General features: G+C 35.2%; 1 protein-coding gene across 3 annotated transcripts in view; it reads right to left on the reverse strand.

Moving 5' to 3' along the window:
• Positions 1 to 18,426, reverse strand: part of Csp6 (chemosensory protein 6) — an 80,545-nt gene extending 62,119 nt beyond the window's left edge. Inside the window, exon 1 of one of the 3 annotated variants that reach the window (XM_074178485.1) lies at positions 18,049 to 18,426. In XM_074178485.1, the coding sequence (XP_074034586.1) occupies positions 18,049 to 18,313 (265 nt within the window). In that variant the 5' untranslated portion in view covers positions 18,314 to 18,426. The remainder of the gene's footprint in view (positions 1 to 18,048) is intronic. The other 2 variants (XM_074178482.1, XM_074178484.1) reach the window with 2 other exon arrangements.
• Positions 18,427 to 27,542: the final 9,116 nt, after the last annotated feature.

The raw sequence follows: 27,542 nt of genomic DNA on the forward strand, positions 1-27,542 counted from the left end.
CATACAAAGCGATCAAGGGAAAGAATTTTTCAATAAAAGCTTCTCATCTCTCATGCGAGAATATAATATCAATCATTATTCAACATTTAGCACAAAGAAGGCAGCTATAGCAGAAAGAGTGATTCGTACAATAAAGGCATGGCTCTACAAGGAATTTTCGATGAGAGGTCACCACAAATGGCTTGATATTCTTCCAATTATAACTAGTAGATATAATAATAAAGTTCATCGTACAATAGGTATGGCACCCATCAATGTTGATTCAACAACAAAATTAAAATTCAAGGGTATCAATGGAATTGGAGGAAGACAAAGTAAACCCAAATTCCAATTAAATGATATTGTACGTATAAGTAAATACAAACATATTTTTGAAAAGTCTTACACTGCGAATTTTACCACGGAGCTATTCAAGATTGTTAAAATTAATAAAACCATCCCAACGACTTATAATCTTGAAGATATGAATGAACAGCCGATTAGAGGATGTTTTTACGAAGAAGAGTTATTACGAACCGAGAATCCTGACGTATATCTGATTGAGAAGGTGTTGAAGAGAAGAAAAAATAAAGTATATGTAAAGTGGTTAGGCCTTCCTAGCGAACAAAATTCTTGGATTGATGAATCAAATATGGTTTAAATGTATATAATAGTGACTTTTATGAATAAAGTAATATTAAAGTTCATTATTGTTTTCATTTCAATTATAAGTATGTGAACTGAAAAATATTGCAGCGGTAAACATTGCCCCAGCCATTCGCAATGTTCTGTGTATACCAAACCAAATTAATTGTATACTCCATTCCCGCTTATATTTTTCAACTCACGATATTGAAAACACATTATCATTCCCAAAACTAATCGCCGTCACTTTGAAATGCAGTATCCAACTCTTTTTGCCAATTATCTCTCACTGATAATGCTGTCTCATAAAGCTTAGTCGACTCCTCAAGCTCAGCCTGAGCTTGCATTCTCGAACGTTGATGGAATTGCTTATCTTTACCAATTTTTGAACGGAGTTCATCAGCATCTTTAGACATTCTAGCCAATTCAACCTTCGCTAATGCAATCTTGGCATCTAATGCTTCAAGAGTTTCATTATTAGCATTAATAGCTCGCTCACTCTTTTCAAGTTCAGCAATAGTCATCTGTGCCTTTACAAGACGGCATTTTGCTTTCCTTTTCATTTCCCCAAACCGATGGAGGGGGCTGAAAGAAGATAGCGGTTCAGCTTTCAAATCACTCTTCATTTCTTTAGGAGTACCTTTTGGCTTCCTCTTCGATCTGTCACTTTTCGTTGCGGGTTTTTTCTGTCGCACAACACTTTTGGATTCTTTCTTTTCTTTAAAGTCAGTGACAATCGATGAAGATGCCTTAGTAACCTTCCTCTTGATTGTTCTAGATTTCTTATCAACACCAAGAGGAAGGGTAGATGAAGAGTGTTTGAGTGATGATAATTGCGAAACGATCGGATTTTCAATAATAATTTGCTCATTTGGTTCTGGCACATCTGCAAAGTTAACGAAGTCGTTAATATCAAAATCATTTATCGAATCTTGACTCGATAAATGTAATACTGGAATATTTTCAAAATCAGTCTGATCGATATCAACAAGTGGTGAACCATCTTCAGCAATCAATAGCGGCATAGAGCTCATGATTATTAAGGTCTGAGGAATGATATGTGATAGCAATAGAATGTGGATAGGAAAGGTGATGATGTTACTGAGACCTCACCATTTATAGAAGAAAATAAACTAGCGCATGCGCTCTTTCATCAACTGGCACATGCGCTCTCTCACTAAACTATTCACGCATGTAACAATCTTTGTCATTTAAGAGGAAAACTTTGTGTTGCATGCATGTATTTTTAAATGTTAGAAAATAATACAAATAAATTCAAAATATATATATATTTATTAATAATAGAGGACAATAACGATAATAAAAAATGAAAAATGTTAATATGTCTCTGTGGATGTGGAACGTTCTTTGACTCTATTCCTCAATAGTTGTTGCTCGTGCGTCAAACACCAACATTGAAAAAAATGGATTCTCCTATTGGGGTAGAGTTGACCAACCTTCTCACACAGATCCCAAGTACTTCTACATGCATTGCATACATGATTCCAACAATTCATGGAATATGTATCACAACGCAAACAACGTTGCAGTGGAGTTGGAACGGCAGCACAGATACCACAAATATTTCTACAGATACCTATATTGTTAAATATTATAGGTTCGGAACACTTCAGACACTGTAACTGTTGTTGACGATAATCCGATTTTGTTCGCTTCGGTGGATGAGAAGGAGGCGATAGTTGAATCCGCAACACGCAATCACTACACATACCAGTACATGGATTGATTGAATCCTTAGGTCTACTTATTTGACAAAAGTAGCACACAATAGCCCCTGCAATCATCATTGGGTAGACACACACTTTTGGTTTTTCATTCCACTCTTTTGGAAACGGCATTTTACTAATTCGATTAGAAATATAAAGAGATGACTTACAGAAACTCTGAATGCTCTCTCCTATACCTACGATCTCTATTTATACAAATCAACATCATGTGGAAGTATAGTGGGATAACTTCTCCTACTATTCCACTCTAAACGAGTCAAGTGGGAGTCGCATCACCTCCTATATAAGTTGACTTGCAAACCTAGAGTTCATTCATTCACTCTCTACAACTGTGAGCAAACAACAACAAGATGAATTCTGCAAAAATAAATGCTGCATTAAATAGAATAGCTGCTGTTGATGAAAACAATTGGATAGACGAATCAGATGATGAGGATGTCAATGTTCCGCTAGAGGAAGTAATAGTTGAAGCAGAAGATGTTGGAGTCGATGAAGATGAGATAGACGAAGTTGAAAACGAGGCCAACCAAAGCGACGAAGATGATGACGTGATGGAGTTTGAGAGGGTCATGGATGAAGAAGGAGATGATGAAGGGATAGAAGCTGACACAACTGAAGGTGATGGTGCTATGAGGATCGGTATGCGAACACTCAATGTCAGTGAGACACTGGAAGATCCCTTGGATTTGTATTGTGCATTGGATGCATACGTATTGATCAGCACAATAGATGGAGAGAACAAAAAACTATGTTGGTGCTGCTTTCGGTTTTATTCGCATAGAAACAATAATGGAGGGTGGTATGCCCATGTCAACACCCACAACACTGTCTCAATTATGGAAATGGGACAGAATTGGTGTGAAGCTTGCGAGAGGCCACTAACAAACTTCACCCGAGTATCTACATGTATTATATGTAATAATGTCCAACCTGTGGCACAATAACCGTGGACCTACTGGTCAAAAAAAAAACAACAGCCCTTTTCAGGGCTACATTATTCACACAAACAGTAGTTAGTTGTATTAGTATTCATAGATTATGTGACAAATGAATACTTTGATTAATAAAAGTCTAAGTTGGAAATTTGTTAGTCTTTGAATATCTATACATTATATGACAAATAAATTACTACTTTGACTGAAAAGTCGAAATTTGGAATTTGATAGTCATTGAATATCTATGCATATGATGAGTACTACTTTAAATGAAAGTTGAAGTTGGCATTTGTCAATCATTCATATGCATATAATGATGAATACTTTCACATACATATATTTCGTTTGAGATTATAATGTTAACATAATGTTAACAATGGTATGAATCTGTTTCTGTTTGAAAGTATAATGGTAGCTCTGAAAAGAGCTATTTTTTTTATTGTTTCAGTCTTTAATTGTAGCCCTGAAAAGGGCTGTTATTTTTTTATTAATCCATGCAATGATATGGACTAACGCTCCTCATCATCAGAAACAATAATTATGGTATCGTCATCTGAATCAGATGATATACTAATGATATCATCCTCATAGTAGTCATCTGAATCAGATGATATACTCATGATGTCGTCGTCGTCATAATCAGCTGAATCAGATGATATACTAATCACATCATCCGCATTATTATCGTCAACAGCATCTATGTCGTCCTGAATACCTTGTTCCACTCGTTCTGCGAAATCATCAGGAAGATCATAGATTCGCTGCAGAAATTGAGCGAAGGTTGTACTCAAATGATCAGACGTTGAATCTATTTCATGTACTTGGATGGGTCCTGTACTCGACATTGTGGAAGAATGATATAGAACTGGGATTGTTGCTATATTTATATTGGAAGAAATGAAATGGAGGGGGTGAAATGTAGAACAGTGTTTGAGATTCGAAAACATCAAGAATGAAACTCTGAGCGATTATTAGGAGAAATTCTAGTGATTATTATGGAAAAAAAACTAATAAGAGGGAGAGGAAGGGAGGAAGACACTGCCCCAGCCTCGCAGTGCCTCGTGTACACCAACCAAAAAGTGTGTACTCCGTGGAAGGAAAGGAAAGGAAATGATGGACGAGTAGATGATTATATGTCATCATCGGAATTGAGGACATCATCATCGATTAGGATTGGGGATGGCGGAGGACTATCCTCGATGAGGATAGGGGATGGTGGAGGACGTCTAACGTCAAGCTCGTCATCAGCATCATCACCAGAGTCGTCGTCGTCATCATCGTCGTCGTCGCTACTCATTGGGACAATGTCATCATAAGCAGGGTCCCACCATCCGTCAGGATCTGGATATTCCGAGTCATCCAAGTGTCCTTCGTCACTGCCAGTGACATGCTGAACTTGCATCCTGATGTCGTGATCCCGGTATTCGTATGGCGGACTGTGGGGTTCCGTGGTGGAAGAGACAACCTGTACCTGGCTGTTATCCCAGTAATTGAAGTTGTACCCCTGATCCGGGCAGCTATAGGGTTCGGAGGTTGAATCGGGTTCCATCTCGATGCTAGCTGATCAACTGAATGTTTCATCAGATGATTTCTACTTTTATACTTTCGAGAGGGAGTGGGAGAGGAGTGGAACATTGAGTAGGGGTAAATTGTAGTGTGACATAAGACATATTCAATGAGTAGGGGTAAATTGCAAAGTGACATAAGACATATTCAATGAAAGAGATACTTGAATGGATAAAATACAAATGAAATATACTTGTCGATTTCACTATGAAACATGTCTATTTTTTTATTTTTTAAATTTTCTTCACATGAAATTATTTACAAGTGATTAGAGAACACAAAAATTGATGTGAGGTATTTGTCTAGAAGAACTTGGAATTGAAATAAAAAAATAATAATGATAATAAGAGGAAGTGAAGAAAAATGCTCCAACCATCGCATTGTTCAATGTGTACCAAACCAAAAAACAGTGTACACCCTTTATTTCACTTCCTTTTCCTTTATTCAATATAAACTTAACAAATATAAACTTAAAACTACCATAATTAAATACTCCTAACTAACCTAAAACTAATCTTACATTTACACTTCATCTACAAAAAGAGTGTCCATAACTGTCACTACTTTTTTGTACAGCTCTATCGAAGAGGTCTTTGCTTTACACCTTTCCTGCAGAGATGCATAATTCCGATCTATTTCGGCCATTTCCTTTTGGAGTTCCCTCCGTCGGTTATCCATTTCAGCCATTTGTCGCTTCATGGTAACCAACTCGGCCTCGCTAGATCGGGCAGCTCGTTCTGCTTTCTTGCATCTCTGCAGAAAAACACTCATCTTTTCACTAACCTCTCCGATAGGCTGTGGCACCAACACCTCAGGATCCGCCGGTGTCGCTGGCAGCGGTGGTAGTCGCGTCACCAACGGCGACAATATCACCAACTCCGGAGAAGGACTCCTCGGAATTTCCACTGCTGCTGGTGCTGCTGCTGGTGTGGAGGCCCTCTTACGAGAGGTCGAAAAACTACCTGCATAAGGATTAGTCCTATTGCAAGTAGCTCGGTACTTTGAAATAGGACCAACCTTTGCTGCAGGTCGTTGGCAAACCTTCTTCACAGCCCTGACTTCCTCCTCCTCCTCGAATAAGTCAGGGCTAGAAGATCTGCACCTAACTCGCGAACGCGAAGTGGTTGGCTGGTCAACCGTCACCGCTCTCGAAGATGCTGCCTCCTCCTGGTCAGCGGACACCGGCAGAATAGACGCCACAGCATTATTCACCTCCTGTGTATTGGTTGCCATTCTGAAAAAGAAGAAATAATACAAAGTTAGTTGATATAAAAAATAACATTCCTAATTTACTTACTCAAATATCAAGTTGGTCGTTGGAACGTACTGCCTTGTTGTGGAGTGGACTGCTCTCGATGAGATGACTTCTCGAACTGAATGTTGTGGAGTGCTCTCCGGAGGGTATCGACTTCGATGCGTGAGCGGTGGGAAAATGGTGGGAGCGCACATGCGCGATGAGGGTAGGGGTGTACATGCGCAAATGTTGGGAGTCGGGGGGCGGGGCTTCGGGGAGGGGAGGGGCGGGGCTTCGGAAAGGGGGCGGGGCTTCGGAAAGGGGCGGGGTATCCGAAAAGTTGGTGGCGACGGGGGGGGGGGGGGGGGGGGGGGCCCTAACGGGCCCCGCCCACTGCCTGGGCTCCGCCCAGGTGGGTGGGGCCTCCGGCCCCAGGTAGGCGGGACATCTGGAGAGACATCTACGCCCTCTTCGCGCGCGCGTTCGTAACATAATATGCAACCGAACACCTAACCTAACGTATTAACGTATTAACGTAACCTAACCTAGTACGCTAACCTACCGCTATGCAACCGAACACCTAACCTATCGTATGTATTAACGTAACCTAACCTAGTACGCTAACCTACCGCTATGCAACCGAACACCTAACCTAACCTAACCTAACCTAACCTAACCTAACCTAACCTAACCTAACCTACAGTAACTATTAACCTAACCTAACGAGGGAATACTAACCTAACACCTAACCTAACGTAAGTATGCAGCTAACCTAACGTAGCTATTAACCTAACCTAACGAGGGAATACATTCACCATGTTGGTTCCATTAATACATCATCAGTTGGTTTTGGTTTTGGTTGTATTATTCTATGATTTGGATTAATGTTCAGTCCTGGATATCCCAGTCCACCTGATGATGATGGCCTGACTTTATAGTTTCTCTCCAAAACTTCTTTATGGTTTTTCTCCAATACTTCAACTCTCTGTTCCAGTACATCATACTTTTTCATTGTAGTCCCTGTTATGTTTGACATAGCATCAAATTTTTTATTTGTAGACGCTGTTATGTCAGACATTTTTATGTCTACATCACTTGTAAGTTTGTCAAATTTACGAGTGAAAGTTATCCGAGCCTCTGCAATTTTATCGTTAAATGCTTGCCGGGCGTCCCGAGCAATATTGCCTATTGTGGATTGTATTGCAGCTTGTAGGGCTAGAAGTATAACTTCCTTTGCTCCATTAATTTCCCCCTCAAGATATGATACAGTTACACAATCACTCTTGTCAATTGGTTCACTTGTATTTTTCAATATTTTCCTTTGCATGTCATAATGACCATCTTTTGTTAATTTAAAACCATTCCCAGGAGGACCTCGAATGACATTACCACCCCATTTTCTTTTTCTACCAAACTTATCGATTGTTTTAGACATTGTGCACTCTACGATGATTCTCTTCAAACTGATATTTCTGTCATTTACATTATACTATATATTGCAGTAATTGATTAGGGAAATAGAAATAATACAAATAAAATTTTAATCATTTTATATTCATTACAGTAATACATATACATACATACATAATACATTAATATCACATTACTTCTATCATATATTATTAATTATAAATGGCTACATAAATATCAATATTGAATTTTCCGGTTTTGAAGATATTGAATGATATTTCAATCATTGATCTCGGCAGATAATAAATTAATCAATTGATCCAATGGAGTCTCCTGAGATTGTGATTGTTGAATAATATTACTTATCCAACGAATGTTCTCATTTGGATCGTTTTCATAAAATTCAATATCATTATGACCCCAAGGAAGAGTGTGGGTAGTATTCGGAATGATAAATCGTTTATCGTCGTGATATGATAATGCAACTTTATTTTTTAATTCAGTATACATATCATGTAACACGCTTCTAAATGAATTCATCTTTCTGAATATCATACCACCTTGTTCGACGATTTTTTGATAATCTTCGCATGTCAATTCATTCTTTATTACAGATCGTTTAACCCCTTTGGCTTTCTTAAATTCACCATCAACAGATTTCACATAATATGCTTTAGCACCTGTACCATAAAAACTCATGATTGGATCATTTGGAAATTCATCTTTGAAGTTACCCAAGACTGAACTTGTTACTGGAATATTGAATTGGTTAACTATACTGTAATTGGATGTATCAAATCTACTTATGTTAGTTTTTATGAATTCATAAAAATTTTCTGTGTTTACTTTAAGAATGAGCGAGTCGGTATCTGTGTAAAGTAAAGAGACATTTTCATCAAAGTGTTGTTTGATGCATCCATAGAAAAAGTCATACATGACTGTTTTAGATAATTCTAATATGGAAAATCCCAAATATAATGGTTTATCGTAATGAACCTTCACTCTACCCAATTGAATGGCAACGAAATTATCAGTGAAAATTGAACAATTTTTGAAATTTGGTTTGGCTATGAGAGTGCTGGCACCTATATTTTTCTTTATATTTTCCCAATGTGTAACGAGTCTAACATCAATTCGATTATCTACATTCTCCATTGTCTTTCCATACACCGCATTATTCATTAGTTTATAGAAATCTTTAACAGATTTGTTGTTAGACCTATTACGCATTTCAGTATTAAGATCTATATAGGGTTTCATCCAGCATGATTGTTTGAATTTCAATACTCTATGTGTATTCATTACAATCAATCCATTTTTGACAGCTTGCTGTAGATTCCTATAATGAACAATATATTTTCTTTTATCATTCAAATTTGGAATTAATTTGGGAATTTTCGATTGTGTACGAGGTGGTATTATTTTTTCGACTAAAAATGGAAGGTCAGAATGTTTATCATGCAACTCTTGTGGATAATGAATGTCCACTTCAAATACATACCCATACGGACTATCAGTACTCACATCCATCACATCGAGATTAAGAATTTCATTTGGTGTCAACCATGTAAATTCACTTGTTGGTAGAGGTTGTGACATACTGTGACCGTATAGATTTGTTGCATCTAAATATGTAATGAATGTGGAAGGTTCGTTGGGATTATAATTGGGTAAAAATCTATTATTTGCTATATGTTTCCTCTCGCTACATTGACTAATTCCACCTCGTATACCTTTTTGAAAAAAGTGAATCATATCAATGTCAGTTAGTAATTCCAATTCAACATTAGTGAACTTCAACATGGCATCCCATGATAATCCAGGTGCAGTGTAATATTGTGCCGGATCTAAGTTATATATCTCTAAACTTGTGGTGCGGAAGTTTTCAAAAATATCACATAGTAGCAATACATCCGACTTCAAATACAAATCAGAGTATTCCCCCAAATTCTGACACTCGAATAAATTCCAAACTTTTCTAGCCCTATCATAATCAGTTTCCGATATATGTTCACAATTGAGTGTGTCATAAAACTGATTTTTTGTCGGAAGTAATGGATAATTCAATTTGTCAATGTCATCAACAAAACTATATGGAAATACACCTTTCTGTCTCATCAAATTGAATTTCTCAATTTGTGGGAAATGTTTGTGCATCTCCAAACATTGATCGGAGGTCAAGTTTGCACCCAACTTCTCCAACGAATTAGTCATAAATTTATAACTATCGATAAATCTCATTTTGAGATAATTCTTCCTAACCACACCATCTTTATCGGTATAGCTGTGTGTGAAGAGATGCTTCGTGAAAGATATATATTTCTCTTTAGTTTGCGGGATAACATCAACTTTCTCTTTATTCCTATACAATTCTTTTATGAATAAATGACAATCATAACCACTTAAATTATGAAAAATGATAGGTATGAAGTTTGGTATTTTGAAATTTAAATTACATTTCGAGTGAGCGGCATGTGATCTTTTCTTTCCTGTGACATGACAATGATCTCTTACTTTGACTTCACCATCAGTAAATGCTTTATTACATATACCACAAGTTCTGGCTGCAGCAAACTGTTCTTCTTCTTCGTCAGTTTGTGTATCCATCGGTTTAGGGTTTCTGAGATGATTTTCATGTATCTCTTTCAAATCATCTTCAATGCTACTCACAAATTTCTGAGCTGCATCTACACCCCTATATGTAACAAATTTTGACAAATCATCATTATATGAACACTTTATCAAATAAGCAAATGAATATGGGGCATGTTTGAATGTTTTAATCGTGTATGAACTTTCAGGATTTGGCTCATTCACATGAATCGGTTTAAGCACTGATTCAAAATCAGCATACACTACAAATGGCACCCTCATTTGCCTCTCAAAGTTTTCAAACATTAGTTTATTTTCCGCAACCATTCTACCATATTTATTGATCTTTAAATTAGTAGTTGGTGTTGTGGTACTAATGTGATTACAATCATACATATTATGACGTAAAAGCAATCTCTCATCAGAAAAATATATCAAACATCCGTCACAAAAATATTTTTTCTGTCTATGAGCTGATAGTTGATTAGAAACTAATCTTGAAAGATCTTTGATCCAACAATAGTGACCATTACCGGAGTCATCAGTTATAAACAACAAATTGACATGTCTCCGGAGTCTTCTCTGTGAGTATCGCAATGGACCAATCACTTCATACTTCATTTTACCCTTCTCAAATGTACTCTCTAAACCGTAAACATTAATTGAAATATCATTCCTATCTTCGAATATTTCGATACTCTTATTATTAACTTTAACCGGAAAATCCATACCTGTGACATCTAAAACAGTGGAAAAATGTGGATATGACGTAAGTTCGGACACTCGACTATCTGCAGGATATAATGCTGATGTTATAGCCCAAGCAAAACAATATTGATCTTCATTACGAACATTCACAACAGCTTTCTTCCATTGAATACATTGAGGCAGCTTCACATATGAACGTCCTTCCAGTGGACTGTATTTATTAATGTTGACCTCGAGAAACAATATTTTTTCACAAGTCCAACCTGAATTATAAAAAAAAAAATATTACTATTCAATCTTATTGAAATTTTTAAAAAATAAATACCTGAGTCGCGATCCTGGAACTCAGTCGTTTGAGCCACAATTACATCACGGAATCCATCAAAAACAGCATTCAAATCTGAAGATTGGTCCACTATTTTATTTTGGGAATTAAATGACTTCGTGTCCCTCGAATCATCAGTCTGAAGAATATAATTCCCAAAAACTTCCATATTCACCTTGATGCTTTTATGGATCCTGATGGCTGATTCCAGTAATTCAATGACCTTCTGCCTAATCTTATTGAAAAATGACATGTAGTCACTGGTTACAATCGAACTCTCCACCCTGTATGTAGCAATGCGGCAATTGAATGCATTCGTTATAATTTGAACACCGTCAGACAATTGAACACATGCATTATTTTTATGACTCATGGTTCTTCGGTGAGAATTCACTTGGCTCATAGGAATTGTCACATTACAACAATTGCACGTATACATAGGTGTTGCATTATCCACTCTCACCCGTTTCACTGCAGGCCCTCCTTGGCAACTCTGGAGCTGATGCCGACGAAGATTATCACTACGAGTGAAAGATTTACCACAGTCACAGGAATACATTTTATATAATAGTTCTCACTAACTCACTTGATGTAAACTGACATAGCCAACACTCGTACGCTTCTTAAATACACTCTGATAGGACCCGTCAAGACGTCATAGCCAACCCCACTTCTCAACTACATGCGCCAAGATTACCTCCCAACTGAATGCGATAACAGATGTCGATATACGAGCAAGCAGTGGTCGTTGCGGTCTCGGAGAGGGTAGACGCTAGGCAAACGGTCCTCGGCTGCCGTTGTGTCACCATCGATAGCGGGGCTAGAGCGACCTTCATCGCTTCGGGAGAGGTGAGGGCAGACCGATGAATACGCATTACTCTGCCACACGTCGTGGAGTGAACATGTCGCTCTCTAGCCGTTGAACGGTTATTGCTGTGACGTCACTCCACTACTAACTTGGTGCCCTAACACCGGCAAGCAGTGGTCGTTGCGGTCTCGGAGAGGGTAGACGCTAGGCAAACGGTCCTCGGCTGCCGTTGTGTCACCATCGATAGCGGGGCTAGAGCGACCTTCATCGCTTCGGGAGAGGTGAGGGCAGACCGATGAATACGCATTACTCTGCCACACGTCGTGGAGTGAACATGTCGCTCTCTAGCCGTTGAACGGTTATTGCTGTGACGTCACTCCACTACTAACTTGGTGCCCTAACACCGATGGAGCATTTACTACTTGGAGGATCTTCGAAGTATGCAGACGTATGTTTGTACATAGACAAACAAGCACATGATGAAACCCTGTACCGTGCATTCTCCTACACACACACACACACACATAAACACACAAAATCTCATATGAAAAAAAAATCTGAACGATCCATGCACCAGACACTTCAAGGTCACAACGCCTTGACTTCACTGCACAACAAAAAAACTTCACCAAACAACAACCAATAAAAAAAGCAATTAATACGTCATAGTGGTGGGGGGAGGCCGAGAATCAGCTGTAAACAACTACTTTTGTGATCAAATTCAGTCAATTACAAATTATTATAATCGAACTAACTCGATGAGTAATGAATTTTATATTTAAAACTTATCGTTGAAAAAAATATGACATTAAGTTAACTAATCCTCAATTGTATTTATTGCGATATTTATTGAAAGTCGCTATTTACCTTTATAGCAAGCTTTATGAAGAAAAATCAATTCATCATACCTTTCGTGAAGTCACGTATTACCTTAGAATTCTTAGGATATATTCTAAACATTATTCTGACAAGCATTTGATGCAATACAATTTTTATTATGACACAACCGTCACTGTACATTATTATTGTTTTGTTTTCATGTTTATGGAAAACTTCAGGTATTATAACAATTTATTATAAGTCGAGCTGAAATCAATATCTTCGGTACTCATGGGTTCAACTTTTACTTCATACCCAATAAAACGAAAGTCATTTTCATTAGGTTGATGAATGAAGCCGTTACTACGTGGTAGGAAATCATCATGAAAAATAAGAATTGAAATTTCCTTTGTTTTTATACCACTGTTATTTGTAACTAACGTTACTGCAGTTTCTTCCTACAAAGGTATTTGTTTGAAAATGTAATTGTACGACGAAACTTTAGTAACTTTAGTTACCAATAAAGATGGTATGAAAACATAGGAAGTTTCAATTCTCATTTTTCATGGTCATCTTCATTCCTAATATGAAAAAAGGGATGCGAACTTGAAACTTTGTTATAATAGACTTAAAAGACAGTCAATTTGTATGTAATTTTTATTGATTAATAATGCCTGGAAATTAAATGTTGATAAGAAAGCAGTATTCTGAGCATGTTACGTCTCATCTTTTGAAGACTAACATATTCTTCATTTCTTTACCACAATACTGATAATTGCTAGAACATATCAATTGATCTAAAGAAATGAACTTTAAACGTTCAAGCCATTCTCAAATATACCTACACAGTAGGTTGAATGGACTGACGCCTATCAGAAAACAACTACTCCCCTGGCTAATACCACGAAGGACATTGGATTATATCCGATAGGCGTCAGTGCAGGAATCTTCACAGAAAATTTCCTGAATATGCAATTGGCAATACAACTGAAAGAGTCGACCTTCAATTTTGGAATGGGCACACTTGCAGATCGGTTTCGGGCTCATTAGCCACTCATCAGTGCAAGATAGTGGCCATCAGTTGTATTGCCAATTGCATATGCAGGAAATTTTCGGTAAAGATTCATGCACTGACGCCTGTCGGATATAATCCAATGATCTTCGTGGTATTAGCCAGGGAAGTAGTTGTTTTCTGATAGGCGTGAGTCTATTCAACATACTGTGTAGGTATATTCCAGAGTGGCTTGAACGTTTAAAGTTCATTTCTTTAGATTTGTTTAGAGTTGTTTACTGCCATATCCCACTGACTAATAAGAAAGCCTATCAATTGGTATAGAAAATGAATTTTCTAAACACTTGATTCTGCAGGTTAACAAATTAGACTAAAGATATTTATTCTGTTACATTTCCTGAAATTTAAGAAAGTTACCATATACTTCTTGTCAGTAAAAAAATCAGGCCTAAAATGAATTAAGAATACAATATGTTTACACACACCAGACCTTGTGATGCACTGCCGACCCAACGGTCGGCAATTCACAAACCGGGAAAATCAATGCATCCCATCGTGTCAGATATTGGATCTCCAACGTACCAAATAGCAAAGCGGCTCACTAGTAGATTTGAAAGCTTGCCTATTGCGAAACAAGGTTTTTAGTAACAAAAACTCCTTAAAGTTCATACGATATACAAAAAACATCGTTCTGCAAGAAGGTAACATTTTGATTTCCTTTGATGTTAGTTCTTTATTTCCTAGCGTCCCAATTAAAGAGACCTCACAATATATGAGGGAATTACTAGAGAAAAAACATTTCTATAGTAACGAAAGTAATAAATTTCTTTCTCACTCATTTTTTGTATGAAATCAAACTGTTTTCAGGTAGAAGGTTGCTTTTATGAACAACAGTACGGAACGGCTATGGGTAACCCTTTGTCCCCCTAGCTGGCAAACCTCTTCATGAGCACATTCGAAATGGAAACCAAAATCAGAGTATTCCCCTAAGATACGACTGACGTATGTGAATGCCTTTTTTGGGATATTCGATAACAAAAAATTGAATATTGACGACTTTGTTTCCTTTTTGAATAACAGATTTCCATCAATAAAATTCACTAATGAGTTAGAAAATAAGGGACAACTTCCATTTCTTGACGTTTTGGTAATGAGGGGCCGAAGTGAAACGCTAAAATACGATGTATTTAGGAAGGAAACAAGCGTTGAATTTTCTAGTACATCATCTTTCGACATTTCCTCTTACACATGAGAGGTTCTCGAAAGGAAAACGAAAAATACAGAAAATTGCTGTCAGTAACGGTTTCTTGAGGGGTATTGTAGATGATATTATAAGGAAGAAAAAGTTTAGGTTAGGATTGAACGAAATTTCAACTTCAAGAAAATACGAAAACCAAGGCAAATATATCTCAGTTCTATACCATCAATATACGAAGAACTTTAGAAATATTTTCAAGGAATTAGGTATGAAGGTGGTATTTAAAAGCCATACACTACCGAGCCTTCTAGGAAATCCAAAGGACAAAGTAGAGCATTCGAAAAAGTCTGGAATTTATGAAATTAAATGTAAGGACTGCGATGCAAAATATTCTGTTCAGACTAAAAGATCTATAAAAATATATAAAGAACACTTAGGACACCTGAAGTATAATAATAGTAATAATAATAAACGACTTTATTGCTTACATACATAGAACAAAAAAAAATACACATATGATATGAATTTGGCCCAAAGCAAAAGGCGAAGTTCAGTTTATAATATGATATAAAATCAGCTCATAAACTGTTCTTCCACTTAACCTTAAGTACATCGCTAGGTGTGTTGAACTTAACAATATAACAGAATTGAAAAAGAAAAAAAAAGAAAGTTAAATAATTAAAGCTATTTCTAATATAATTTCCATCGTACGAAATCAGGACTGCATTGAAAACAAGTGTTTCTTGTAGGCCTTCTTGAATCTTTGCAAACTGTAAGATTTGAACATGGTAGGGACCTGATTGTATATTGAACATATTTGATAAGTATAACTACGCCTGAGTTTTTCTAATCTGAATATTGGCTGTGAAAGGGTTCCTTTATATCGGATATTTAGATTATGTGTATCGGATCGATTGATATTGGGTGGACAAGAATGGACCATAGAGTACATCTGCATAATTAAATACGGACAGTATTAATGACTCACACAAACACAAATATGGAAGATAAGAAAAATCAGCAATCGCCAATCATATTTTGAAAAAAAACCATTTCATAGACATCAGTTCATTAAGATTAGTTAGACAAGTTAAAACAACAGGCATCTAGATGCCTATGAGAGTGTAGAAATAAGTAAACATTTTATGAATATTGATAGTAGAACAATACCTAATAGTACACTATATAGCTTGTTGAAATAATACTTCATATCAGATTTACCTCTCTGTTGGATAAGGCAATATTGTAAAATTCATTTAAGAGTGGTAGGTAGGGAAACATGTAAAATTAATTTAAGACAATCAAGATGCAGGTACCTAGTAGAGATATCTATGGTATAAATGAGAACAATACTGTATCTAATTTAGTTTTTTTTTTCTCTTGAAGATGATCACTTGGTGATTGAAACACGTGTCGAGGTGTTAAAAATAACGGTGTGGTGTTGGAATTAAACTCCAGTAATATTCAATATTATATTTATCTACACCAATGACGCGACATATAATTATTTTAATGATTCAGATTTTGCGTAACCAAACATTATACTCCGTCAACTCACAATATAAAAACTGTATACTAGCGTTTCAACTAAAAAAATTTTACTCGTATGGTAGCTTGGTAGCTTTGGAGGTTGACAAAAAGCCACACATATTTTCAAAATATTAGAGGAGTTTGATTCTCATTTTCCAAACATCCATTAACATTTTTTACAGAAAAATATTCTTCAATATTTCATTGGATATTGATGTCTTCTAGACACGGACATAAATAAAATGATTCAGACTTTTAATTATCCAGAATTTTCGATGACGTAACTGAATACAAATGTCTGACCGGAAGCACCGGATCACGTATTCATTAATGCATGAATGTCAGTAGATGACCCGAATTTGTGAATATTCATTGAAAGTGAAACTAATGAGAGAATTGACAATCGCCAATAATTTTTTTTTTGTGTACGTGCTTAATTTCAATATAAATTTTGCCCCTTGCCATAAGATGACAATCCAAAATTTAGCATGTCATAGCATAAATATGCGTTACGGAACCGTTATTTTCAGTCATCAGATACTAATCCAGAATGTACAAACCTCTGGAGAAGCTAGCGCCAGCGAAATGTCAGGAAGATATTTCAAAAATCCACGGCCTTCGAACCCGAAAAATAATGACACTAATGTCTTAGTTGATAATTTTGGTATTCGATGATGATTCTTTCGAATTTTCATCAAATTGCTACATTAGCTTCGTCCTCATTTTGAGATAAAACAAAACCACTGTTTTTTGACGCGCGTTGTTTGTTAATTGACATGAACTAGTTTCAGTCATCTTTTAACGTTAATAATAACATTGATTTTACGATGATCATGTATTATGATCAAGATTGTTGATAAATATGGAGAAATCGATGGAAGCAACGAGTGCTTGTACGTGGTAGAAAAAATATCTGTGGAATATGAAATATTGAGACCGGCCATAATTCAATAAATAGGCATAAAATATTTTTTCTGAATATTTGAATTCATGATGTGACAAAAGAGGTAGTTTTCAACACTGGAGGAAGTGATTTTCTCTCCTTGTTCATTTATTAAAAATTACTTTTGCAAAAAATAAGTTATTTGGACGAAATTTGGTACCCTAGTTTTTTTTGACGTGGGAAATCATAATTTCGTATCTATTTCCATCTAACATCTAGAGGGCACTGCATACGCTATCAATATTCATTTCAAATTTCCCTAACATTTTTGACAGTGAAATTTTGGTACTTTTCATAAAAAACAAATTCATACACCTTTTCCAAGAAAAAGAGATTCACTTATTTACAATTTTCCATATCGATGCATATTATTCATCTCCTAGGGCGATACGTGAAGTTGCTGAGAACATTACAGAAACCAAGTATGTGGTGGATCTCGTCAGAATAAACAACTTTTTCCTATAAAATGTTTTTCGAAAAAACATTCGTTTTCATCATACAAATATCTACAATTGCAAAAAAAAATTAATTTTCGTATGAACTTTCAAATTGGGAAAAATCTTTCCAAGACACAATTTTCCAGATTTGATACTCACTCTTAAATTCCAACCCTTCTGGTGGACAAGGTCCTTTATTCAGCATGCACGCTGTATAGTAGTTGACCATCCTGCGGTTGTTCAGGATCATCTCGATATCGATGTGATCGTACTTAGTAGCATAGTACTCTGCAGGAACTGTCACTACTAACCCAAACAAACCGGCGACATAAATAGGAACTAACGGCACCATCTCAGTACCCGCGGTACGGCACGGTATGCTTGCACGGTCAGTGAATGGGTACAAACTAAGTCGCAGAACCATTCAAAGATCGAGGACAAAGAAGTGGAGGAACAACTGGCTCTCTGAGTTTTTGAATTATTATCCCAAATTTGGCACCCGGGATATTTGTATAGTCTTACTTTTCTGTTTTTTCGTGTTAGGATTTTTCCATCAAGTAATATTCGACGTATCAGAAGAAATGGATCCAAAGTTGCATTGGACTGAATGTTTTTTCGGATGAAATATTTCCGATTTGTTCATGGACTATATTTTGAAATTAACGAAAAACCAATTCGCAATTGAAAAAAACGAATATCGAAAAACATATTTGACATAAAATTAATGTTGGAAAAAAGTTTAACACTTTTTTACAAAAAGTGTAGTGGCAAACTGAATCGCAGAATTTTTCACAGATTGAGGACGAAGAAATGGAGGAACAACTGGCTTTTCAGGTTTTCAAGTTATTGTCGAATATTTGGTAACCGGAATATTTGTGTGGATTAATTTTTTTGATATTGTATGTTGATATTTTTTTAATGGAATAATATTTGATATTACTACTCAATTATTTGGCGAAATCAATCTACAAATACATGAAAGAAATGTTTTCTCGAATAAATAGAGTATTTCCGATTCAATTGTAGTCTGCCTGTTTTTCCGTTTGACATTGTATATTATTAACAAACAAAAAATCGAATCAAAATTTGAAAAGCCGATCATTCCAAAGTATATTCGAAACAAATAGAGGTTATTTTCTGAAATAAAAGTTTACAAAAAAGTGTAACTGCCAGTAAATGGTACAAACTGAGTCTTAAACAAATAAGGAGAAAAAACACATGGAGAAAAAACACGGTACTCGGGATATTTTCATCAATTAACTTATTTTAATTTTGGTGCTACGATTTTTTTTTCTATTGAATATTGTTTCATTCAATTTCTCATTTGTTAAACTGATATACAGGTTCTTCCGATGAAAACGTTTTCTCAATAACATGATATATATAAATGAGATATTGAAAAATTTCGTACCTTTTTTTACTTATACTATTTTACAGAAAACTCATTTCAAATTTTTCACTTACCATTGTAGTAAAATATAATTTTTCATTTTTAGAAGTTTTTAAAATAACTGATGAGAGAAGACAAACCAAAATTTCCTCAACAAAGACTTTTCGAACAAAGATTGTGAAAAAGTGAATTCCAAAAATTTCTGATTCTCAAATTTTCAGAAATTATTGCACACATCTTCTTTGAAACCCAATTTTTCATAACTCCTATAGTACAATAAAATCCAAAAATATCAGGTTGACTACATAAAAATGATCTGAAAACGTCAGTTTTCGCTCTTATTGGCGACTTTTACAGAATTGTAGGGAATCTCCTTCCACATTTCTGAGACCATCTTTTGTTTTATTGAATCTAAATATGCTTCTAAATCGGAACATTTTCGAAAGAAAAATAATATTGTTCGTTCAAGTGATGGAATGTTTGAAGAATGCATAACCTCTCACGACTTCCTATGATCGGAAATTATCAGGAGAAAATAGAAAATTTTATGATATCTTATGATTATCATATTTGCTAGGGCTCCTTATTATTATTTTTAAATTTTTTCGCAAAAAATACATCATCATCACAATAACAATGTCCAATTATATCTATTCCTGACGGTGCTTTTGATTTAAAAAAATAATGAGTCAATTAAAAGTTGCAGAGTAATTAAAGTTATGTTTCAATTAAAGAAACTGCCACAAACGAAAATTGAATTAATTATAATGAATGTGAAGCATGCGATGAATAATTTTGAAGACTAATTACAAATCTCATAATTGGTTGAAATTTTGTTGAATGCAAAGTTTATCAAAGGTTACGTGTGTTTTGATCAGCTGTACAAAAACAAAGGTCTAGGAAGATTGTATTTACACGATGTGATAAAGACTACCAAAGAAAACAGTGGAATATTTTGAGTTTGGAATGTATACTCACGTGGAATAATAATAGCTGTTCTGAAATATTGAACAAGAGAAAATATGATATAACTAAATTTAGGTTAAAGAAATATTTCGGATTATAAATAAGTGAAAAACGTAGCCTCTATGAGTGAAATGGAAACTGTTTTTTATCGATTTTTTTGGGTGTTTTCACCCTCCACAATCTGAAAAATATAAAAATCATAATGGAGAACTTTATGCTAGTGTAGAAAGGGCAAACTTTTCAGTTCACCCCGATAAGTTACTTACTGCGTAAAAATCAAAGTATTTTTACAATGAGAAATGTTCTATATATTAGTAACTTGTCGTATACAACAATTTTGCCTATCAAAACAGTTGCTAAGAAAGAAAACAATACTTATCTTAACGTTTCAGAGGCCAAAATCTGCCTCCGTCTTCAAAAATGAACAAAAAATTCAAAGATATTTGCAGTTACTCCTTTCTTGATTATTTCTCAACTTTTTCGATAGATGTCAAAGGAGTTTTGAAATGTGAAATTATGTCAATGTTGTTGATTAACAACTGAAACATTCGATGTAATACAAGGTGCTCTCCGATATCAGTCTGTTGCCATTTCACCACTATCCAAATATTTTTTTCCAGATGGGTAGCCAAGTACGGTCTATTTCTGAGGAGCTGTTCAAAATACAATTATCTCCAGATATGAAAATATACGCTGATTCTTTTAGTTTGCGTCTCTTAGAGTGAGGTTCATTGATAATCATTCTTGTCTTGTTCCATTCAACTCGATGTTTACCGTCTGATTTTAAAATGTGTTCTGACAATTTAGATCCTGTCAATTGTCGATTTTTATGTAATCTCGATGTTCATTCTCACGCTCTTTCAATGGTCTCGAAGTTTCATCAATATAACTTTCACCAATGTATCTCGTAAATGCAATTTTTTGTTTTTTATTCAGTGTTGTTGGGTTTTATGTGTTAGTATAGATCTCAGTGTATTTTTTGTTTTGAAAGTAGTTCTAACATCATACCTATTTCCAATTCGTCTTATTTTTTCAGATAGTCCTGGAATGCAAGGTATAACTTTAGTTATACGTGGTGCGTACTGGTGCGTACTGAATAGACGTGTACAGGTGTGCTCCTAGTAAAGTCTCAAATAAAACAGTGGAAATATTGACAAAAACTCTCTTGTATAGCAAAACTGTTGGTTTTATCTTTGTGGGAAAATAGTCATAAACACAACAACAATGGTTATCACGAGAGAAGTCCGAGAAAAAATTGAGACGGCAGTGAATTCTTTGTTGATCCGATGTCTAAAGGACCCGAATTTCATAAAAACGATGGTAGACAATGTAGCAAGCACAGTGATGAAAAGCATCGAAAAGAAGTTAGCTGAATTGAACAAAAAATTGCCCACCTACAGGATGATCTGAATAGTATGAATAAAGAAATGGAAAACATGGGAATCAAAAGTGAAAATGATATTGCGAATCTTATACAACAAAATGAATTGCTGAAGAAAAAAGTTGATAACATAGATCAAGGAAAACGAGGGAAGAATTCGAGAATTTTCGATGTTGAAGAAAGTAACAAAGAAAATACAAGAGAATAAATCATCAAACTATTGGAAACCAAAATGGCAATCAACATTTCCACAAACGGTATAGTTATGTGCTATAGGGTGGGGAAAAAATAAGATGGAGGCAAACGAAGAGAAATATTTCTGAAATTGAAAGATTTTGAAATGAAGCAGGTGATATATAGAAAAAAAAATTACTGAAAGGTACTAGAATAGTAATTCGAGAAGATCTAACAAGCAATACAGTCGATTTACTGGTTCGTACAGTTGAAAAAACATCTGCAAAATGTATGGACAAATGCTGTTGTAATTTATGTTAATGTTCAAAACAAAGTTACCATAATAAGAACCAGAGGAGACATTGATCAACTCTTCTCTATGAAGTCCTAATTGAAAAGCTGTGAAATATTTGCATCCACAAGTTGTTACTACATGGTTATAATTCCACAAATCAGATATTCGATATATTTTCTGTAAACTTAAATTGTATAAAAAAAATATATGTCTCATAAACCTGGTGATAATTCATACGATCACTATTACTATCGATTTTATTTCTACATATTTACTAGGTATACGCACCTTAATATTATGCATACAGGAATGAACTGTAATGATAGATTTCTTAGAGATTTTAGATGAGGAGGGGGAAATCAAAACGGAAATTGTAGGGAGTTTTTTGGAGTGTTTTGAGGCTGAAGGAGGAGAAGTGACAGGTATTGAAATGATCCATTTTGATATAAGGAGTATCAAAAAACATTATAATGAATCACTAGTTTACTTAGAGTCTGGAAAACGCATTTTCGATGTAGTAGTCTTGTCGGAAACATGGAATATTGAAGATGTGAGTACATTTAACAATTGGAGTTGTGAAAGGTGTCGGTGGATGTTGAGTCAATAATTGTTGAGTTGGATGTTGTTGAATTTGCGAAGCTGTTTGTAGGGTCGTTTAGTTATTTATCGACTCTTTATTTTCTAATGCTTTTATCGTTGAATTCATGACCGAATCTGGATTAGTATTATCTTTCAGAACAGATTTAATTAATGATATTTCTTCATTGCAATTTTCAGTTGAATTATACATATCGTGTTTGCTCTGTTGCATGATGATTCGATGTGTAGTGAAGATATCTATTTGTATGTGTTTTTTTTTCCGATAAATATTTGTATCAAATTGATCTGATGATCTCTTCAATGTCACGTCAAGGAAAGGGAGTTGACCATCTTGTTCAGTCTCTATTGTGAACTTTATTTTCAGCTCCCGCTCATTGATATAACTCAAGAAAGTATTCAATTCATCATGGTTTGTATTCCAAAGAGCAAAGATATCGTCAACGTATCTCCACCATATTTTTCAGATTTATGAAGGTGACAATACCAAAGAAAATTGATAAAAAACTGATATTCCTCCACAAAAAATTACTTTCGTTGAATCATTGTATCATTACACTAACTGAACAATAAGCAGTATCACTGATGAAACGTAAAACTTAAACTGTTGTGATGAAATAAATCCACAACAGACACATTTCCGAATCAACAGAAATGCAATACTCTTTTCGACGTGAGTTTCACCAACAATTGGCGTCTTTAGGAGTTGAAGACAACTCTCAATGTACATCCAATATGACACACTTGCGGAAAATGTTCTCGTGAATATCCCCAAATTAAAACAGAGTGATTCATAAAAAGAAATAGGTACAATTGGAATACGAATGAATACGTATTGTGACAAAGATGATATTGTTTGATGAAGTACGTTGAAAATGAAAACTTTTTTCAAGTGGAAATCTCACATTAAAGTATGTTTTTTGAATACGAAATATAGTAGACTGTCTAAAATCAGACCTTTGTCACTGTTCACTGTTCACACTTTGTTATTTCCAGACTTTCAAAAGCATCCAAAATTGTAAGGGCATATACCGTTCTCAACATTTTCAGGCAGTTTTCATTCATTCTATGGCCGTTCTTCAAGGCGTATTGAGGGAATTGGTAGTAGGAATCGAATATATGATGCGTTTTCTTTGGAACGAGTTTTTTGCCATAGTCTTCACAGCTCATTTCATACAGGTATTCCCGACTTTTCACTCTCCATCATTTTGTCTTTAGTTTTCAATAAGGTTAAAAATTTCTTTTATCACGTGTAAATTGTTAACAAGTTGAATTATCAAGTAGGTAGCAGATCAAATTTATACTTATAAATGGGAAAGACACTCACTTACCACTCACACCACACTCACACCACTTCGTAGTGGTGAGTCCAGAAAAAATGGCATGAGACTAAGCTCACAGGTATCAAGTATCTGTATAATCTCAAAAAAAGAGATAATCGATTATCGTCGCGGATTCCAGAGGGTTCCAGTTTGAGCAGAGCAATGTGTTTCAATCGTCATGATGTTGGTTTGTTCTGCTCATATACGATAACCAGGAGTCGCACATTTGCGAAGAGGCCTTGAATTCAGCAAAAGAAAATGGTGTAACAGTTTCAACAACGCCGCCGCATTCAACAGGAAAACTAGAGCCATTGGATGTCGGAATTTTTGGGCCATTCAAAACTGCGTATAACAGAGCTGTAGATAGTTGGATGTTGCGAAACCCAGGCAAAACTTTCTCAATATATGAAGTGGCTGAATGTGTCAGGAAAGCGCATATGAAAGCTATGACATCCGGGAATATTTGCGCAGCTTTCAAAGCTACTGGAATATTCCTATACGACAGAAATGTTTTTACTCATCTAGATTTTGCTCACTATTCAAGAAACCCATCACCATCAATATGAGAGCTGTCCTGTCTTGGTTTTCCTCAACTTGTTCAACTTATAGAAACTGCTCCTCCAGACACTCGCAGCGATGGAACAACAATCTCATCGGCATGTGAACTACAACCCCCTAGAACTTCACAAAAATTAAGTCAAGCTGATGTTACATTACACAACGCTGTATCGGCAATCTCGAAAGACCAGGTGCACAATAAATCACCTGAAACCAGGGTTAGTGCTTTTCGCTCAATCAAATCTCCTACAATTTTGGATCCGACTGCAACTGCATCTGCTGGCTCTTCCTCAAATGTGAAAAAAGCATTTTCAAGTCCATTACAATTTTGAGGGCTACCTAAAGCAGGTCCGTCTCAATGTAGAAGAGCTCCAAGAGGAAAAGGAAAATCAATGATTGCACACCAAGAGAAGAGAGAAGGTAAGAAACGAAAACAGAGGAAGGCAATTGCAGAAACAAATGGAAAAAAAGTTTCATAAAACAGTTCCAATGAAAATGAAGTATATATTCTGAAGAAGAACCAATATTGGAAGATGATTATGCAGTGGTGGATCCTGACTGCTTGCGTTCATTTCAAAGTTTGCCTAAAAAATGTGATTTTATTATTGAATTTCACTAGTTCGGACTTCCATTGTCAACATATATGAAATGATTTGAAATTCCTGAAACAACTAAAAATATATTAGACAATGGAAGTCCGAACTGGTGAAATTCATCATGAAACATTGTCAATTACCTTCAAACAAATGATTTTATTATTGTTACATTCCACGTTGAAGGGAAAGAAATTTATTATACAGCCAAATTTATAGGAGAACTGGAAAATGAGAGTGAGTTTTCTTAGAAAATCTAACAAAATACCAAATAATTTTCACGTGCCAATCGTGCCAGATATTGCGCTTGCCTTACATTGAGATGATGTTACCAAAAACGAAGTGTTCTGGTAAAGGTGCGTATTCACCAAAAAAGCGAGCACGAGCGAACAAGAGTGAACTTACACGAATGCTCGCTCATGCTCGCTCGTGCTGTATGTATAACTTTGACCTAGATTTTTCTAAAATTGATTAATGGCAATTGTATGTGTGTTCTTGAGTTAATAGGTACAGTTGAAAAAACGATTTCATGTTTGTTGATTGTTAGATCTGAGAAATACTATTTTTATTTTCATCAAAATGTGATTGATATTTTTTTATAGGACTAGTAATACAAAAATAAAAAAGCACTTATATGTTTTGTTTGCAATTATTTTTTCTGAAGCGGATTTATTTTAATTTCATGTTTCGTTTTGAATTCAATCACATATTACTGGTAAAAAACGAATTTATATTTGGTAATTTTAGGTCTAGGAAAAATATTTTTATGTTCATTGAAAAGTGATTGCTACTTTTGCATAATATTATTTTGACATTAAAAACTGTCTTGTAGTACGAAGAAAAATATTATAATATGAAAACTGAAGTTTTTTAATATTTTTTTGCAATTGGTCCTGTTTGCCCCAGTCGACTCACTGTCATCGCATTGATCCAAAGTAACCCGTTTCCGTGTCACAGTGGATCATTTCTCAATTTTATTACATTACATCACATTACACGCTTTATATTAGCTTCACCTGTATATATGTATGTTTGTTTGTAACTCTCATTTTCATTTTATATCGGGATTTGAATTTGACAGAAGTATCGACATTATTGCTTCATCTATTCGCGGGCAGATGGCGCTATACGTAACATCCTTGATATAATTTGAACTCACTTCATATGTATTTTTCTCATTTGAAAAGAGTATTTTTTAAACACGCTTTTATTAGCTTCACCTGTATGTATGTATGTTTGTTTGTTTGTAACTCTCAAGCTCGGGATCAGTATTTGACAGAATTATCGACATTATTGCTTGATATATTTGCGGGAAGATGGCGCTGTACATAACCTCCTTGATATATCGACAGTATTGCTCGATCTATGATCTATTCGCGGGCAGATAGCGCTGTACGTAATATAATCCAAACTCACTTCACATGTATTTCTTCATTTGAAAATTTTTTTTTCATTAACACGCGCGTCTGCTGCCTTATTTGTAACCCTCCTTTGCGCTTGCTGCCTTAGGCTTGGTAGCTGAATTTCAGGTTCCCTCTCTGGAATCGGAAAATATCAATGGTCATTTTTCTAAACAATATACGGCTAATTGATCCCGAAGTTTAGATAAAATAGATATAGTTTAAGAAGACTGAAAAATACGCTTTTATTGCACACAAAACTGAAAAATGGAAAATAAATATTGTTGAAAAACTAAAAAAAAACACGCTTTTGAAGAACATCGAACTAAAAAGTTAAAAATATTTTCAAATAAGCTTGAAACAATAACGAACGAAAAATACTAGTATTATTGTGAAAAAAGCGTGGGCACTTTGTGCCATATTTTTTGTATATCGAGCGCCCGTCACTTTTTTCACAAAAGTGCTAGCATTTTTCTTTCGTTATTGTTTTAAGCTTATCAATAATTTTTTTTCAACTGTTTAGTTCGATGTTTTTTAAAAGCGTGTTTTTTAGTTTTTCAAAATATATTCATTTCAAAAGTGCTTTTACCTTGTGATTTTGTAGAACACACGCCATGAATTGATTTTTACTTCAGACCTCAGATATTCAAATTATCATTTAATTTCAGAGATGTATCATTTTGTCATAAACTTTAGAACAACATTTCTTTAAAAAAATTGATTCACTGTTACCCAATCTACCCTATAAGTGTTTTAGGTCTTAGATGTGCACCAGGAAAGGATTTTCAAATATTCCTACTGGAGCGCCCTCCGTGGTGGTGACAGGGGGCATTTACATATGAAAATTACCTTTTCGTCACTGTTTCTCCGTATCGCAATACTTTCGAAGGCTGAAATTTTTTACGTTATTTAGTTTTATGTTGAAGATGTGCAGTAAGGAAAGATTTTCAAATATTTCGACTGGTGCGCCAGCCGCA

Source organism: Leptinotarsa decemlineata, unplaced genomic scaffold (assembly GCF_025532065.1).
Source record: "Leptinotarsa decemlineata unplaced genomic scaffold, Ldec_3_MD MMD2_tig00003798_RagTag_RagTag, whole genome shotgun sequence".
In the NCBI taxonomy this organism is placed as follows: domain Eukaryota; kingdom Metazoa; phylum Arthropoda; class Insecta; order Coleoptera; family Chrysomelidae; genus Leptinotarsa; species Leptinotarsa decemlineata.